This window comes from Anopheles nili, chromosome 2, assembly GCF_943737925.1.
Source record: "Anopheles nili chromosome 2, idAnoNiliSN_F5_01, whole genome shotgun sequence".
Classification (NCBI taxonomy): Eukaryota; Metazoa; Arthropoda; class Insecta; order Diptera; family Culicidae; genus Anopheles; species Anopheles nili.
In genome coordinates, this window is record NC_071291.1 from 37,805,117 (window position 1) to 37,823,656 (window position 18,540).

General features: G+C 47.9%; 1 protein-coding gene across 1 annotated transcript in view; it reads left to right on the plus strand.

The window, feature by feature from the left end:
* Window positions 1-18,540, plus strand: part of LOC128731243 (G protein-coupled receptor kinase 2) — a 34,581-nt gene that overhangs the window by 5,683 nt on the left and 10,358 nt on the right. The window contains exons 2-5 of the mRNA XM_053824350.1: window positions 7,789-7,884; window positions 12,715-12,835; window positions 16,078-16,391; window positions 16,536-16,635. Coding sequence (XP_053680325.1) covers window positions 7,789-7,884; window positions 12,715-12,835; window positions 16,078-16,391; window positions 16,536-16,635 — 631 coding nt within the window. The remainder of the gene's footprint in view (window positions 1-7,788; window positions 7,885-12,714; window positions 12,836-16,077; window positions 16,392-16,535; window positions 16,636-18,540) is intronic.

Sequence of the window (18,540 nt, forward strand, 5' to 3'; positions counted from 1 at the left end):
CTACGCAGGCCAACGAGCTGCACGACGCTGCTGGCGATGTCCGTAGTCATCGTACCATCGTCCATCTGTGGTGCTTTTGTTTCTGGACTCGCTTTGGTTGGTATGTGCGAGCCTCTCAAACCGTGATGGTGATGGTGGTGGTGGTTCGTCCTTGAGCATCTAGCTAGCAGCCGGGTTGCGTGTCTTCACGCTCAGCCGAGCACGAACGCCGTGGGCCGTGGAGGTTGTGTTCGATAATCGAAAGTGAATTCGATTAACTTCAGGCGCTGGTGGGGTCGCACGGGAGCAGTGGAAAATGGAAAATTATTTTCTCACCCACCGGCCAAGGAAGGGGAGGCGCACGCGAGGTCGTTGTTTTGTGGTTATTTTAGGCGTATAAAAGCAGTAGTCCTTGCCAGTTAGTGGGCTTGACGATGTTTTCACGGAGTTTTCACGTTACTTGAGATGGAGAGATTTTGTTGCTTTTTAGCGAATATTTTGTGGCGTTTCTTTTCCATTTGTTGGTGTTTTTTTTTTAGAAGTGCTTTCACGCAATCTGATAGATATATCGCCAAACAAGAGCATTCTTTTTCGTGCGAATAAGAATTCTCCCTCGAATTCGAATATTATCTAATGCCAATGCGATTTATTCCGAAATCAATGATTTATTTGTTATATGAATGCTTGAAAATTCTGTCATATTCTTCATTCTTGTTACACATTCTTAAACACCGTCCAATGCTACTTGTAGAGCTCATATTTAAGGTGCCAATTTTAGCGCCAAAAACAAAACCCCCTACTTTATTTGGCATATTCAAAGACTTCAAGAGACAATCTGTCCAGATGTCTGTTCCGCTTCGTGCTGGCATTACAATTTGTATCAGTCGAACAAGTAGCATTGTTTTTTTCTGCGAACTAACGCTCAGAAAGATGCCACTCAGGCGCGTTGAAGGACTTGTTCTGCGACCGGTCTCATGCCGCGTTGGGAGACAATTTGCAACGCCAATAACACCGCCAGCGCCGTGAGAAGGCACATTAACATCAATTTAGTTGCCAATGACGTTGGCGAACCATGTGTCAACACTTTGAGCACCGCGCGAGCGCATTGTGTGGAGTGCGCGCACTGGCTATGCCTGAAATAAGTAAGCAAACCGAACCCCAAACTGTTGCTGCATCAAAGGACCCACCTTTAGGTTTTTGCAGGCAGCTTTTCTAGCTGGCTAGCTGGCTGGATTACGGGCCGATTGATGCTTGAACGCGAGACCACCTCCACCGGCGCACACCGTCGGCACAAAGGGCGGTTTATTTATTCATTCGCCCACCAAACCGACTGACCGACTGTGGAGCGTGATGAAGGCACCTACTGGTACACCTTTCTCGCCCGGCGTGGCAATTAGCGACGCCCGTTAACGGAACGACCGTTAAATGCGCACGGGGCACACTATTTATGTTGCTCCTTTCACGGCCATAACTCTGCTGCGCCCATGCCGTGGCGATTATTTGTGTGTGTGTCCGTCCCGTCCCAGCCGTTGTAGTGGTAGCGTGAGAACGCTCCTTTTTCAAGCCCCTTTCCAAGGGCCGGAACCGCCAAGAAGGTGCGCAATCCGCGGAGTTGTGGTAGTAATTAAATGGCCTCGTTTCCGTCGGTGGAAGGACCGACGCGTGTCCTGAGCGGGTAGTTAATTTGAAGCGATCGTCTTCCAAGCTTCAAGCTCGAAGAAACCACACGCTGATCGAAGGGTATGAAAAGGGTTGTTTAAATTCGGGAAATCGTTTGCTTGCGTTGCTCGAATCGGGGTTGTCCTATGCCGGTGGCGTATTAAACGGCCACGCTGGAGACCCTTTTTTTCCGATCCCTCCTAGGCGAGATCCGTTGACTTGACGTGCGGTTTAATTGAGGCGCCTTCGCACGCCATCGTCGTAGTGACATTGCCAGACCAACCGGGTGTCCTTCCCGGGTTAACCAGGCAAGGTACACGCACACCGGCGAGCGGAGTTTGCCGAAGCGGATAATTAAGCGTGCGTCTTCATGAATTAAAGATTTGTGCGGTTTGTGTGCTTTTTTGTTGTTGGTTTGATCCGCGAAGGAAACAGAGAGGATCAGCAAAACTTCGTGCCCAGAGGTCAGAAGTTTGACTCGCGGCACAGAGCAGGAGGCTGGACTGGACTGGCCATTTGGCCGGTTGGTGTGACAAATGTCATTAGTGAAGTTTTCGCAATTATCCAGCCGAGGTGAGGCTCGCTCTCGTTAGCTCGCTCCGAAAGTGTTTCATCTTTGATTCGGATAATTGAAACCGAGAAGGCTGACCTTGAGCCGCGGTGCCAGGTTGGGCGCATTTGTTTCACCATCCTCCATCCCGAGCCCAAAAGGGGGTTGGCGATATCGCAGCCCGAGCAGAATCTCACGTTTTCTCAGCCGTTTTTTTTGTTGCTTCGCCCAGTGGCTGATTGAAAGAGGGATGGTGTTATTGTTTCTGTTTTCGCTTTCTTCCCCGATGAAACTGCTGGCAGATGGGGTGCGTGGGTGAGAAAAATAATCGAATTTCCTTTCCGCTGGCACGTGTTCAGTTTGTCAGTGCATCGTAGCAAGAGTGTCGTATGTCGAGCGAGTCACAGGTGTTGTACCCGGGTGGAGCAATAATTATGAGCTTTGGTCTCGTTTCCATCTTGTGCATGGCGCGTGTATGCGCTCTAGCCGCTTTCGGCTGATATGCAGTTGCTAGTTGTGGTTGAGATGACGAGCAAAGTGCAATCAATGGTGTAAACTGCATCCGTCGATTGCATTGACGCTGTTACGATACCGACGCTGCCCTTAGCGTCTGCTGAAGGTCGTGTTTTATGGCCGATGTTACCGCGAGCGTATCGTTCAGCGAAACACTTCACAGCTAATACGTTTCTTCCAATTGCAGGCGAGTGCAATTTCCTTACATCAACAATTTGGCATGATTCAACCTGATTGCGGCTCAAGCTAGCGCTCTATTTACCCACCGAGAGAGTTGATTTTCGATTGCAGCTGTTTTACTTGTGACGTTCAAATTGGAAGCATAATGGCAGGAAAATAGGTTTGACAAAAAAAAAAAGAAAGATTTCTAGGTTACACGGTCGGTGGTGTGGATTTTTGGTAACACCTTCACTTACCGTGGGTGTTGAGTACCGTTCGTGGTAACGCTTCGTAACCGTTACAGCACGTTCCCGCGGGTCCCGTTTTCCATCCAGGCAGGAAGGGCCGGTTCAGGACGTGACTTAGTCGAAACAAAATACTCGTGCTCGCGGGTGTGCCCTTGTTCTTTCTTTTTTTTTTGTCCGTCTTGTACCCTTACTTGCCCGCACTCACGAGGTACCGCTGGCATCGCACTTATCGGCCTAGTGACGACGCAGCGAACTGCAATCGTGCACGTAACACTCTAGGGCTTTGGTTTGTTGCACTTGTGGGTTCGACCCCGGACAAAGTGCAATATATGCTCTCAGGCTGCCGCTCAGGCGGAGGATGGAGTCGAGTTTGGAATAAAGTCACGACGCTGTATCTTGCAAGAGTCTTTATTTTTGTTGTTGTTGTAACACATTTTAGTGAAAGATCGTTCAACTTTCGTTCAGCTGGCATTCTAAAGCACACATTCTGGTCGAATGCGCTTCGGGGGTTTTCGGTTTTCCAACCACACCCAATCCCAGGGGGTTTGTTCACAATTGGTCTCTGGCGCTGTGGCGCTTTGTGCACTAGCGATGCGGTTCTGAACGGTTCCGAAAACCCCAACCCCATCTCTGGAAATCGATCGCTAGATTGACGTCGACGCATTGTGTTCATGTAATGGGGGCGCCTCGGTTTTGTGCACGCCTGTAACTCGCGCGTCATTGCGCGGAGTGGCATGTTGCAATATGGAAATGTATCCGCATCTTTTCCTGTTTGGCGTTTTTTTTATATTCTTTCTTTTCTTTCGACCCTCCGTGGAATTCGATTCAACCCAAGCGATCGTTAGCGTTGTTTGTGCGGTTCGTTGTGGCGCGGTTGCCCATGAGTGTAGGAAAAGGTGAGCCAGAACGACTAGGGAAAAGCTTACGGAACGCATTGTGCTGACGTGTGCAATTGCAATCGCTTTTTCAGTTAGCAATATGCACGTACCCGTACGCGGAAAATCCTAAGCATAGTTCAGAGCCAACGCAACGTACGATAAACGATTTGGGACGCTTTTTCAAATGCGAAAATATCTATCACTAGGTGAGCTTTGATAAAGCTGAATTTTGAATGATATGGTTGGATACAGGTACACCTATCCGCTATTATTTCAACAAGTATCGTTTTACGGTTTTCGAATGGATTGATTCTAACGTATTATAAAAGGATCCTAATGCAAGCAGTCTGATTGCTATTGAATTATGCGTGCCGTAATATGATGGGATCCTTGTCAAAGGGGAAACGACTCGTTGTAAAACATGTATCAAATCAATCGAAAAAAGTACACGTATTTTTTCCGTTGAAAATCGCTCCAAAACAAGGTGCTAAAAGCCGCGCATGAAATATTAACCAGCTCCTCGGGTCTACCGAAGGTTAATGACGCGAGCAGTTATGGGCAATAAATCTTCCCATGCATAAATGAGGCTCACATTTCTTCGAGCTACGGAATCGAGGGGGTTGGTTTTTCGTGGGTGCATTTAGGCTGACGCGTGCACCATATTTCGGCGAAGCAACCTGCCGGCATCGTCCTGGCGTGGTATCGATTATCAACCATGCGAACGGGTTCGGTTTCCCCGGAGGGCTATAAATGCAAATACGACATAAATACCTGTTCGTCCTTGATTTGCGTTGGTTCTCGCCTTTATGCTGTCTGTCTCTCTTTCCTTTGCTCTTTTTTAAAACTCCAGCTTCGTCTATCCCCGGTATCGATCGAAAACGGTTTGATGAGGACGCACCGAAACGGAAAATACCGAAAAATCTCTGCCTGTTTCGAGAGAAGATAACCCTTCGTCATATCCGCTTGTCACCGTCTTCCGGCGCTTTTTCTCGCGCGGTATTCATTGGGATTTTTTTTCCTTTTCTCGTGTTCGTTCCCTCGCGTCCGATGAAGTGTGACATTGGACGGAAATTTCATGCGTGTCCCTGCCATGCAGAGACACTCGGTAAATATCGGCAAAGCCCGATAAACGATACACCACCGAGGCAACACCCAACTCATGTGTCGTTCAATCACATGCTAGTCTGAAAAGCTGAGCGAGTGAGAGAAAGAGAGACAAAGAGCAAGATCCGCCGAGTAAAATGGTCGCCATGTACATTTCCGGAAATCTGACTGCACGGTGCGATGAAACCGGAAGCAAGCAACGAGACTGGATTTGCCGCCATCGGTCTCACGCTCGAGTGGTGCTCGTTGAGTTGAGCACTTGCGCACCAAAAATTGTAATAATACTCATAAAACAAGCACACATGAACGTTTGACCGATTGGCTTGCTCTGGTGTAGGAGCATAAATTTTTGGTTTGCTTGAGCAGCGGCTCCAGGCATGGGAGAGGGTTGAAACACCCTCCAACCACGGTAGGGGTTGAAACTAATATCAATTCCACAGCAGCAACAGCATCGTAGCACCACAGCGAGGTTGCGGTAGTTGACAATTGATTCCAATGGACAAAATGAGTGACATTTCGTCTCCAACCAGCCAACCGGTCCCTGCGGCCAAGCCCTGGTGGTCCCAAGTGTGGTTTGAAATTTGCAAGCTGAATGCCTGCCCGTCGGTGGGGTTTGTTTGACGAATGCATTTTCCGCCTGCTGCAAGTGCTCTTCTCACGCGAACACGGTGCTCCCTACGTTAGGGTGCGGTTCTGGCCGTCAGTGACCGCTAGCGAGGCCAATGACGTACATTAGACTTCCTCTTCTTGCAGCAATGCGAGAACGAAAAAGCTGATTAATGAAATTGTTTCCAAAAGCCAACGAGGCGTGAGACTAGCTCGGGCGCGAGCTCGCCACTGTAAGCTCTTGACGTGGCGTTATCGTGCACCCGGTTCTCGAGAAATTGTACACCTGGTCGTGTTTTAGGGAGCAATGTTGGAGTGGTACCGAGCGAAAGTGCATCAGGGCATTTGTGCGCACACGATGTGATGGGACCCAGTGGGTGGGTCGTCGACATTGATCGATCGGCTCGGAAACATTGAGCGATTTCAGTGTTTTGCGGAAGGGAAAATGTTTTCATTAGACTCGAAAAGGGTGTTCGAATAATCGGTGGCAATTATGGAATGAATTATTGTTAGTAGAAAAACTGAGTTAGATAATATTTTGTTGAATTATAGCACTCTGCTATCATCGCTTGCATCAAACTCATGCTCAAAACGATATGTATGCGAGCCATGTTCACTGTAGAGTACAAAAAATGGCTTGGATCTCGGTACGAGTGAAGCTTTGAAGTGGTAAAGTAGTTCTAAAGAAATCGACTTTATCAGGTTAAGTGACAATTGTCGGTCGTAAAACCTATTCGTTAAAACTCATCTTTCAATTCAACAAAGCTTAAATTTGGTGGTTATGATTGGAACGGTGTGCTCTGAATCGTGCTACATTTAATGTTAGATGAATAGCTCCAATACTTTGGCAGCAAAACATTCTCGTTTTTTTTAAGGTCATAAGATATACTCTTCAATAAAGGACATCTAGTCGAGATTCGTTCGCCCTCTGTTGGAAAACCGTAGGATAATTTTCCATACGCTTTTTGATATTGTTCGTCATAATCTAGCCGCTGGGGAGGCCGATTTTGTTTGTTTGCTTGCTTTCTCCACTGTTTGCGGTATCTTTTTCTCAACATTTAATTTATTCATCCTAACCCTCGAGGGATCACTCCAATCGGGTCCTTTCGAGTGTATGGTACGGTGTACCGTTTCCGTTTCAATTACTGCTTGTCGCCGGGTGTGCACCCGCAGGGCGGGTTCGTTTGATTACACCGTGGTCGTTATTTACGATGGGGGATTTCGCTTTTTTTTTGCTCCTTCCCTCCGATCGAACGCCTCCTCTGGTACGCTTGGAAAGCACCGTATTGCACCGAGACAACCGCCGCCAAATATGTCGTTTTGCCTCGTGCGGTCATATTGCTGCCGGTTCCGCACCTTGGCACGCAATCATCGAACCTTTCTGGCTGGCTTTTGGCAGCGTCTGAATAAATAAGAGATGCTTAACCTTCCGGTATGATTCGTACAACATTTGCGTCCACGTACGAGACAAGAGCAAAGACGGAGGGAAAATTGTCTAAGCCCACTCTATCGACCTGCCGAAGGGCATTTTTATTGTTTAACCTTCTCAGAACCGGGACCGTTGGTGCGTAGGCCAACAGGAACCGAAGTTGGCAGCCGGCGTCAGTGATGGAGGTTTGCGTATCAAGATTCTTGGAGCTATGGCGTCACGAGAGAAGAAAACAGACCCTTGCCTCTCGACTGAAATGTGTAGCGTAAGGGACAGTTGGCGAAAGGCGAACCGTCTCGGTAGGGGGTCTCGATATTTGCATTCGACCAGCAAACGACCTCACATATATCACGATGAGAAAATTATGTCTCAATACAGTGCGGTGTCTTTCGGCGTGATAATGTGTCGAATCAGTTCTTCATTTTTCACACCTCATCCAATCCGGACAAGGCATACAAGGATGATACGAAAAACGGCTGGTGTGGACATTGGAAAAGATAGCACGTATGGTTTGATGTATTCATCACGAATTCTTCGAGGACGGAGACCACCTTTCTCTGAACGTCCCCGAATGGGACTCTCTCTCTCACTCAGTGTAGTAGAAACGCTTTTACCAAATGCCACTTAACTCAACTCGTTTTTGTTTTTCTTTTTACCTCATAGGCGGCTCCGACAGTAACAAAGGAAAGAGCAAAAAATGGCGCAAGATCCTCCAGTTCCCGCACATATCGCAATGCATCGATCTCAAGAACAAAATAGGTAAGTTCACATGGGACCGACCCGGCGGTTGTCGCATCGGCACGCAAATTGAATCGCCGGAAATTGGCCCAATGATGGTAGCGTTTCTGGCACAATTTCTCGATTGGTGAGCCTTTTTCAACCGGCGCCTGCCCGCTGGTAGCTGGAAGGTGACCGAGGAAGGAAGCAACTGTACGTGTGAGGAAATTGCTTTCATCAAGATAAAAGCCTAGCCGTAAGTGTGTGATCATTCCCGGTTATGGGATTTCGTCCGCAGCGTTACAGCGTGAAGTGTTCGACCGAGCGCTTGATTGTACCGTAGCGGGCATCTTTTTCCAAGAAAGCTGGAATAAATAGAGTTTGAAGAGTAGTATATGATTAAACATCAATCCATCCTTGTGATAACGCTAAAAGGTACACTTTAAATAGCGGATGTAATACTAGCAACTAGTTAAATACTTTAATCCTTAAAAATGCCTCACGCTGGAGCTACTTCAACGCAATGCAGAACGATCAATCTTACCTAATCTATAGTGTATTTAATGAAGCAAACATATCTTGCCTGGATTCTTTTTTCCTTCCCGGCCCTTATTGTGAGCTTTAAGCAAGCGCGAATTGGAGGAAATGAGCTGATGAGAAATAGAATCACGTAGAGCATCACTTTGATTGATCGGCCGCGGCTTGAGCGTTATGAGAAAATTGAGATTTATTGCGTATTTTAAGTGAAACATTCTCAACAAAGCCAATGGTAAAATGAACAATCATAAGATGGTAGAGATATGTCGGATTAAAGGATCATTTTCCAGCATTGGTACTAGATGGTTGTAAACGTCAGCGGCGTTGCAAAACACTCTGATATCCTACATTTGATGTGCTAAAAGCCAAATGCCATTTTTGCATACTTTTTCATTGTACCTACTGACATACTTGCAGCACAGCATAGAGACATACATTTCAGAAAAGACCGTTATTGTGATCAGTTTGCTTACTGTCTATGTTGACTGAATTATTGTTACTGTGCCCTAAGGAAGCCTAACGAACACCACGCCTGCTTCGAAGCATCATTACACATTTTGCACGTGCTTTATACACAAGTATTGCGTAAATGTTGCGATAACAATGCAATACTCGACGACCGACGGTGCCACGGAACAGGAAAGCAACACAATCAACTGTGTTTCTTTGATCAAATTCGATCGTTGTTACGCTGTCGAACCGAAACCATAAGAAGCAATTCTTTGGAATGCATGTATTATTCGCCAGGTCGGGAGCGACGTATTTCGACAGCACAAACGTACGTTGCTGTTTCAGCAACGCCTCCAGCCGCAAAGCCGGTCTGTTCCCGAGTTTGCCCATCATCGGCGAGCAACGATCACGTTGGATAGTTGAACATATGCCAACCGTGACGCTGTTCGACGTTCGCACGAGAAAAGTTGGCTCCTCGAGAGCAGATCAATCTTGTGGTAGCACCAACCATGGCGTCCATATCACCCAAGCAGTCAGTAGTAAATGACTACCACCGGCTGCCAAGCCGTGGCTATTTGCTCGCGAACGAGCTGCGGGTGCGAACGTGTGGCGCATTATTTGCATTCTTTGCATTCCCGAGCATCGACCGGTGGTGATTCCTCTTGCTTGCGCGTTGACCAAAGGACCGCCATGGGGGCGTCTTCTTGGGGTTCACAACACACGTGCTGCGGATGCGAGATCCTGCCTGCCGGGAACTATTTTCCCGACCCACCGACGATGGAAGCCAAAGCAAACATTGCACCCAGCTCTCTACCACGGTGTTCAGCACAGCCTTTTATCGACGGAGGTGTACCGTTCGTGTGGGCGAAGACTTTCCGGTCCGTTCGCAGGATTTATGTCCCAATGCGAAGCAATTTTCTCCTACCGTTCGACCGTGTGACGTTAATGGGATTTAGATGATCGAAACGGGACGGGATTTACACGGCTGGTGGCTAGCAGGAGATGGACGGAATTCGCCAGAATCGGAAATCAGTTACAGTATATATCTCTCTATCGATCGGTTGGCAGCTAGCCTCCGTCTTGCTGGCCTTTATATCGGTTCTGCGAGAATTTTATCTCACGTGCCAGGGTTGGATTTTTCTCCGAAAACTTCCATTCCCTTGGCCGTGCAGCGGATGAAAGCAAGAAAATGGCATTTAGTTAGTACATTTTCGTCCTGTCTCGGCTTTTAGTGCCGTTCGGTCGACTCCCTTCCCTGGGGGCGCTTCAACCCACGGTTGGGACGTGGATGGATGTAATCTAATTTACTGTCGCAAAGTAAATTTGACCGACGAGCACGAGTTTCATCATGGTATGGTGCAGGTTGGCTGGTTCGTTCACGGTTCTTGATGAGACGAGAACGCAGGACAACGAACAGTGCGCCTTGAAAGGCTTGATGTGCTGTATAGAAGCTGCGAGAACTGGTGTAACTTCTTGTACTCGGCACAAATGGTCGGTCTGAACGGGCGGCTGGGAATGCATCCTTGCAGTGTTGTTCAAACACAGTGCAATGCCACTGGGCAGTGACCACAGAAACATTACCCTCGAGCTCTGGACACTCAGCAACACCAACCTCTAACGTGAGAGATGATTTCATGTGACCCCCGTGGCGTGTTGTGGTCCAATGTTGTCTCCCTCTTGATCCAATGTCGTTGTTTTTTCCGCATTTTTGCTGTCAACGTGATAACGCAATCAGTGTTTTTATTATTATATCTTAATGAAGTAATAATATGACGTCGTGCAAAGGCAGCCCTTGGGTCTGGTTGGCACGGCGTTGGTTTTTTTCTCTCCCTTCTATGCTCTCCCGGAGAGGAAAGCGCTGGTTTGGCAATGAAATTATGTTCATTTGCACAGCTGCGTGCCAAAGAAATCAAAGCGAATCAAAGCAGGCGGGCACGCCCGGTGCGAGCGAGTGGGTTGACAAAATTGATTAAACCGAAAGCGCGAACGAGCGCGCAATCTCGCGTCGCTGGGAAAGCCCAGTTTTCCTCGCTGAGCTAGCTGGCGAGCGCCACCGTGTGGAAGCATAAAACATTGGCGCTTAAGCGAATGCAAACAAATAGAAGCAGCAACGCGAAAAATAAAACAAAAAAAAACAACGTCCTTCAGCGCTGTTGCCCCCATGGCTTCGGCAGCCAAATTGCCATCACGTAACGAAGCGTCTTGGCGAGAACCGAGAGTGAATTCGCTCTCGGTTGTGTCACCACCCAGGATAACGACGGCGCCACCGGTCGGGGGTCAGCCCATCATGGGATGATGTTTTTTTTCCGAAGCCAGTGTCCTTGGCGGAAGCTTTCAAGCGTGTACCCCAAGCACGCCAGTAGTGTGCCATGAGCGTAATGGGCGCTGCTGAGTCTGTCGCATCCTTCTGGGCGCTCCATTTCGAGCACGGCTGATGGGAGCCGGATACGAGCAGCAGGCAATGTGCTGTGTGTTGTCCGAACGGAACGCGCTGTTGTCGCTCCATTTTGTGCCGACCCCCGGGGAAAGTCAAAAATGGCAGCCTCGTTCGGGGAGAGACACGAAGGCGTACCGCGATGAAGGGGGAAGTAATGAGATAAATTTTCGTTCTATCGCCGTCCATCATCTGCACTTATGGACGGGGTTCGTTCAGTGGCAAGCTGGTAAGCTGATGGTGTCAGGAAGAAGCAGTGCATCCAATGGGACGGTTGCGACCGGAAAAGATTACAATATGCTACAAATTTTCGTGGCGTATAACGGGCGATTCATCTTTGACTTTTCTATATATTTCTTTCTATTACTCTCTCTTTCTCTGCATCTTTTATATCATTTGTGTTTACAAGTATCGTTGGTGATAAATAATTCCTAATATAACTACATTTCGAATGGTGAATTTTATAAATTCTTCAGACGACTTTGCTTAAAACGTTTTTTTTTATACGTGTTAGTTTAAGGAGCATTTCAGCCATTCGTAAAAACTGTTTCTGTAAAGCATCATACCTAAATTATTATATTAAACAACTGTTATTGATGTTCAATAAACTTTTTCCAACAATTATGTTTTGCTTATGCTAAATGGTTGCAAACAACAAATCATCTTTAAGCTAGAGTGTGTGGTCAAGTTCGTCTGATGATGGATATAGACTTTTTTCAGTTCGAAGAGCGGTATTTCAATTCCAATTTGGTTTGTTCAAAGCATCCTTACAAGATGGAAATATAATCGAAATCGTAACGACGCCCCATTTTCTTTTTTCTAGCTCATGTTTTTGTGTAACATTACACAGCTCACAAGTTCCCTTTTTTCATCTGTCAAAGGGCAGCATTTTAATTTGCATCCAAAGAACCAGACAAGCTGAAGCTTGAATCCTTCTCCGGCACCGGCTTATCAAATGGATTGTGATGGAAAAAGAAAAGAAATGGGCCCCAATTTGGGTCGAATGTTTCCGGTTGATAATTGAAATTCGTGCCAAGGGATTCCGCCCGTCTATTGAAGGTGAAAGGATTTCGTCCCACGTCTGCTAACCGAAGTACTGTTTGTGTTTTGCTGTGTAGATTCTCGTTCGAGTCCTACGCACTTCTATTCACCTGTTAATAACATGTTTTCCTTTTACTCCGTAAGCCGTGAGACTGGCAGGCTCTCAAGGTTTGACGTTTAGCTAAGTGATTATCGGTCCCGTTCTCGAAAATTGATGGTTAATAATGGTGTGTTGAAATTACGACAGAATAGCGCTGCTTGTGTGTTACGCGCACACCATGTGCCAATACATCTTCACTCGTTACGCTGTAACAAACGCGGCCCAACGCATCGATTGGGTTGTCGTCATTAGTGATAGCTTTCGGATTGCTAACGCCTTATTTCCCTTCTCGTTTTGTTGCTCGTTACAGATGTAAGCTATGGTTACGTAGTCGATCAGCAGCCAATCGGACGTGAGCTGTTCCGGCAGTTCTGCAAGGTGAAACGGCCGCAGTACTCCCGGTACATCACCTTCCTCGATGACGCCACAAGGTAAGCGAGCAGAGCGCGCAGATGCTGGGAAACACGTTCTCGGGAAAACTCTCCCTTCAGTCGGTATGGCGACGTTACCGGTTCGTTCTGCACTGTCAGCGTTAGGGAACAACTGGCTCTAGCGTGCCAGAACGGATGTGCTTAAATTATTAAGAAACTGATCGATCAACAAATTTCAGCCACTCCTGTCCCGGTTGCTATTCGCTGACGTAGCGGATCGAGTATGAATGGCGCTCGGTTGGCATTGGTAGCTGGGCATAATCCTGAGCGAATGTGGGTTAATGACGCCGTCGTAAAATCGAACACAACCGCGAGCGTCCGCATGTCCTGGCGGCGACAGGAAGAACGATGTGTGTTTCCCTGTATCCCCGGATACGGCCGAGCCGGATCGCGGCAAATCGGAAAGAGAAATCGCGGAATCGCGGTAGCAACTTCTTTTCGCCGTTCACGTACGAGCACGGTTATGCTTTTTTTTCCTTCTCCTTCTGGGGCATATGTGGCTAGCGAAGCTAACGGTTCCATGGTATGGCAACCCACTTCGCTTTCAAGGGATTGCGAGAAAAAATGTCCTTCGCATTCGACGTCCGTGCGCGGGCGCCATTGGAAGGCATCGGGTGAATTCAGCGGGGTAGGACTGGAAACATGGGCAGACATGTGGATTTTCCATTCGCGCCGCCGCCCTTCATGTCCCTCCCACCCTCACCGACCTATTTGCCAATTTTCCGCTCCGTTCAAATAGAAAATGCAGCTTCCAGAAGGCGCCGTATCCGTTTGGCCAGAATTGTTTGCTATTGATAGTCGCATGATTTTTTTTTATTCTTTAGACGTTGCTACCGCGTAATATATTTCCTTCATACGTGCGTTCTTTGCAATCCTTTTTGTGGCTTCACTATTTCGTGGCGTTATTTTCGTTTCTTCCTGAAGCAAAATTAATGTATACTGAAAGGGTTTTATGGCTTCGTCGGCGTGGTGTAACAAAATTGTAATTGAAACTGGTCTATGTATAGCACACTTCCCAGCCAGCGTCTTAATTTAAATTTTGAGGATATTTTGAGTTAAATATGGAGTAAACTATGTGTTGCACAAAAACTTACTTATATAGAATGTGTTGCGGTGACAGAATTTAAAGCACAATAGTTGGTGGTTGCATTTTCTGTTCTCGATAGCCACCGGCATACGCTCTCATCCTTGTGTCGCTTTGAATACTCAAAAATCATAAAAAGCGAACCCTTTCAAGGTATTATTGAAGCACACTGCATGCTGCATGGAGCGAAAATTTTATCCCATCCCTTACGCCCGATTGCCCTCCGTTCGTCTTCGGGCGAACGGAACTTCAAACCAAAGCGCATCAATTATGCTGCCAGCGGTCTCGCGGTCGCCTAGTATATCGGCATCCCTTTCGCTCTCGTGTAGATCGGAAAGTTTCCACCCGAAAACTAGGTCGCCCGGTTGTTGGAAATGAGCAGAAAAATGAATTATGGTGCACTGGGCCGGGTTTGGGCTTTGTTTTCGGCCGGCTTTTGTATGGCCCCGGGTCGGTGCGATGCATCCTACCGCAGAGATGTGGCGCGAGTGGAGATGCGTCCTTCGGTATGCCGGCTTCCCGTGAGGCTTCGGGTGATTTCGTCCTTACGACCAAACCAGACGATCGGAGCAACGGACCAGCGATTTTTCCCGACCCTTACGACGCTCGCTCTTGCCCGCCTTCGATGGTGCTTTTGTTTTTAATCACATTTTAACAATTACCACACTTGCGTGCCCTCACTTCCGATCGTACGGGCCCGACCCCGTACGACCCGGAACCATTTTCCTAGTCTGGCATGGAGTGTACGAATCCGCATGCTTCCAGTTTCTGTGTGCCGTTTGGTTCTTCCCGCCGAACGGTGCTGCTTGTGGCAAATGCACCGAGCAGCAGATCAGGGCAATAAATTTTCCACGCTCACACACACACACACACACACACACACACACACTAACACGCCCTGAGGGTTGGTTTGTGCTTTTGATGCCCGACCTGAGATGTCCCTGAGTGCATCCTTGTCCTGCACCGATGGCAGCGACGTGCGAGCACACACCGGGTAACGGTGCAGGCATGTCTTGAGGCAAATGCAATTTTGGCGAACGTCGACATCCTCGGCATCCGGACTGAACTTTCGTGTGTGGCACCTTCCAAGACGGTGGAGCCAGCGCGCGTGCATATGCCGTTCGGTGGGTAAAGTTTTCCAGCACTTTCCATCGCGCAATGGCAATTGTTTAAGCTGCACGGGCACTTGGCATCATACGGAGGCTTCTCTGCTGGCATTAGCCTCCGTGAGGAATTGATTGCGACAGACCCGGGTGTGTGTGTGTGTGTGTGTGTGGCACTGTACGATGTTTGATGTATTACCCTCAAGGCCGGCGAGGGAAAACTACACAAGATGGCGATCTAGGTCGGCCCGGGACGATGCAGAAGCAGGCAGCGAGGTCAGCAGGTTGTGCGAAGTGCTCTCCAGCTGCATTAGCTTTTAGTGGCGATGAAAAGCAAAAGGGCAAAGCCGTTGGATGTGTGCGAACGCACTTGATAAGTTTTCTTCGAGTGAAAAGCTAGTTAGTGCATGCGAAATCAATCTCCGTTACACGCTCTCTGAGGATCAAATTGATTTTTGGAAGGAGCGGGTTTTAGTTTCGTTCGAAAAGTTTTACCTAAAGCTCGAACGATGTGATGTGGGCGTTTTTGGGAAATGCTCGTTAGTGGATTAATTTTACAGCTCGTGCAAATGAAGCAAATATCCTCGGGTCAAATCGGGCACAGGCTTGCTTAATTGATTGCAGCATGTTGCGCACAGACAGGGCATGCCGATGGTGCATTGAGTAGCATGAAAGCTGCCTTTCCGGAACGCCAGTTCGTCTAGTGTGATGGTAACGAAACGAGATACGGCATGAAATCGGACATTCCCGGGCAGTTTGTATAATGAAACGAAACAAACACCAATGTATCATTAAGCTGAAGCGCGCGGGAGCTATTTTATTTGCCAGGAAACACCTATAATTTCTGTACACAAACGCTGCTTGGAGCGCCTGCCAGTCTGTGCGAAATGCATGGGGCAGGATGTAAATGATACGAATGAAACGGCGCGACCAATAGTGGCTGCATGGTCGCCGATCGTGCTCACTGCTCCGTCATTAGGTTGATTGGAGAGTGGTTTTATTTATTTACTTTTTTAACACAACCGTCCATCGTCCTGTTCTTGCTTCACGCACAGATACGAACTTGCGGCCGATGAGCACCGGGTCGATCTGGCGTATGATGTCGCGAAGCGCTACCTCGGCCTGTGCACGGAAAGCCAACGCGAGGACAGCGGTGGAGGCGGAGGCTGTGACAGCGATGGCGGCAAGTGTGACGACGACAGCGGCATCGGCGGCGATACGAAGAAGCTCAGCAATCACGACGACCCGGAGAAGAGCCTGACCGGGTCCAACTCGGTCACCACCAACACCATCAACAACGAGAAGGACGAGTTCGTCCTGGACGTGCTGAACGATGACATGGTGGCGCAGGTTCGGACGAAGCTATCGAGTAAGTGCCCTGCCTGAACGGGAAAAACCGGTCGCCATGTTTTTTTTGTTGTTGGTGTCGCCCGTTACCCTCTAAATGGCCATTTCCATTCGATTACCGTCGGCCGGCGTCATTTCACCATCGGTTTTTCTTCTCCTTTTCTAGCCGGAAACAAGGAGCTGTTCGAGGCGTCCATTACGGCGGTGCGGGCCTTCCTGGCCGGTGAACCATTCCGGGAATTCGAGGCTTCGATGTACTTTCACAGGTACGTACGGCAGGGGTGCTTCCGTTGCGCCGGGCGTGCTATTCTGCGGGAATCCTGCTGGATCGGTCGGTTTTCGATGTAATCCTGTCCGTCGTCGGTGTGTGTCGTGGTTGTGGAGCGAATTGTTGAATTCCGAAGCAAATGCAATGAGCTCGACACGCTCGAGGGTCGCATGAAAGCTCCTTCGACGCTTTGGACCGTTCCAGCAATCGTTGTTAAACAAGAGAAATATTTCTTACCTCCACCGAACGGAGGAATGGAGTGGCCAAGAACCTTTGCGACCATGGGTATGAAATATCGAGCAGGCGAACGTGGCATCGATGCGATTCTTGTGGAAACCAAGGAACATTCCCGGCTCGTTGTGGTTTGCATTTCTCGAATTACCTTCCACTGTAAGAGGAACCGTGATTAGGGCGGTGTGTGGTCGATAATGAAGGGGTTTTTATACCTTTTTTCAACTCTATCAGATCGCCTATGGTTTCTGGAGGATTTATGCCCGTGTTAGGGAGCACAATAGAGAGATAAATTCACCACGAACGTTATGTGGCTGTAGAGCTATCAACTGTCGCACATCGCACCAACTCGACGTAATTTGGCGTAGCTTGTCGGTCAAAAAGCAATCAAATGAAATTAAGCTCTAGAGGTAGCTTTTCAGCTTTGGAATAAGGACGTGAACGGTGGCAGTCGTGTTCGGTGACCTTTGCGAACCGTGTTACTGCAGAAGCTTGAACATAATCTCATAAAACTCACTCCATCGAGCAAGCCTATGTATCAAAATCGAATTTACCCATGTCAAACGAATAACGAATGTGAATCCCTTACGTGAGTCTATTCGGTTAGATGATGGAAGTGTACATCAACGGTATTTCGCAGAAATGTGTTGCCACATGAAACAGCCACGTGTATGTTCATTATCGCTTTGAAATGTGCCGATGGTGAAAGGGTTAGTCCTGTTTCCATGGCTACATCCGGATCCTGTTTCAGCCTCAAGTTTATCCTCCGTTCGAAGCTTTCCTCGGTGCTGCCTAACATTCGTGATAATCGATACCCACCGGCTGGCAACGGTGGTGAGCATTGGCATAGCTACTGGCACGTGTCGCCTGTTCCGTTCCGAAGAAGAGAAATGATTGATGTGGTTTCAGATTCACTGTTTCCAAAAGGAATCGAGGATGATGAGCGAAAGAGTGTGTTTTTCCATCGCGAGAAAGCTTACAGTGCAAAAACAAGCATCTCCTGTTTACCAGGTCGTTCGTTGTCGTTGGTCACAAGAGTCTCAGTGTCCTTGTTGAACAAGAGATTCGGTAGGCTTTCTAGAAAGTCATTGCAAATGGATCAACTAGTACGCTAGAAATAGATCAAACACTACCTGTGATTATTAAGGAGGCAAATTTTAATCACCATTATTGGAGAGCAATTTTCGCGGTTCCGCTTGCTCTCGTTTTTCACATGGTATTCTTTTTTTAAATTTGTTTGAAAATTGCTTTCCGCAATGATTTGTTGATCGACAGCAACAACTAAAAAAATCAATGAAAATCGCCGAATCGATTGCGTAGTAATTCGAGTGCCGTCGTAAACGAACCTTCACGGGCAGGACGGACGTGATCCTTGAATGATTGATTTATGAGAAACTCGAACCGACGCGCGTTCCTCGTGGGGCCAAGTCGAGTTGAAGCATACTTTGCTGACTTCGGACGTCGAAGCGGAGGAAACTGTTTTGTGTGCTGGCGGATTGACGGCTTTGATTGACAGTGTGCGGATGATTTGGTTTTTTGAACTGAACGGGTCCTGCTTGCTTCTCCTCGACTGATCCAGTTCTCTTTGGGAAGATTTTACATTATTAAAGCATTAATTCGGTTGATCCCGCTGAACCCTGGCTTGTGCGAAAAAATGGAGACCAAATGCAGA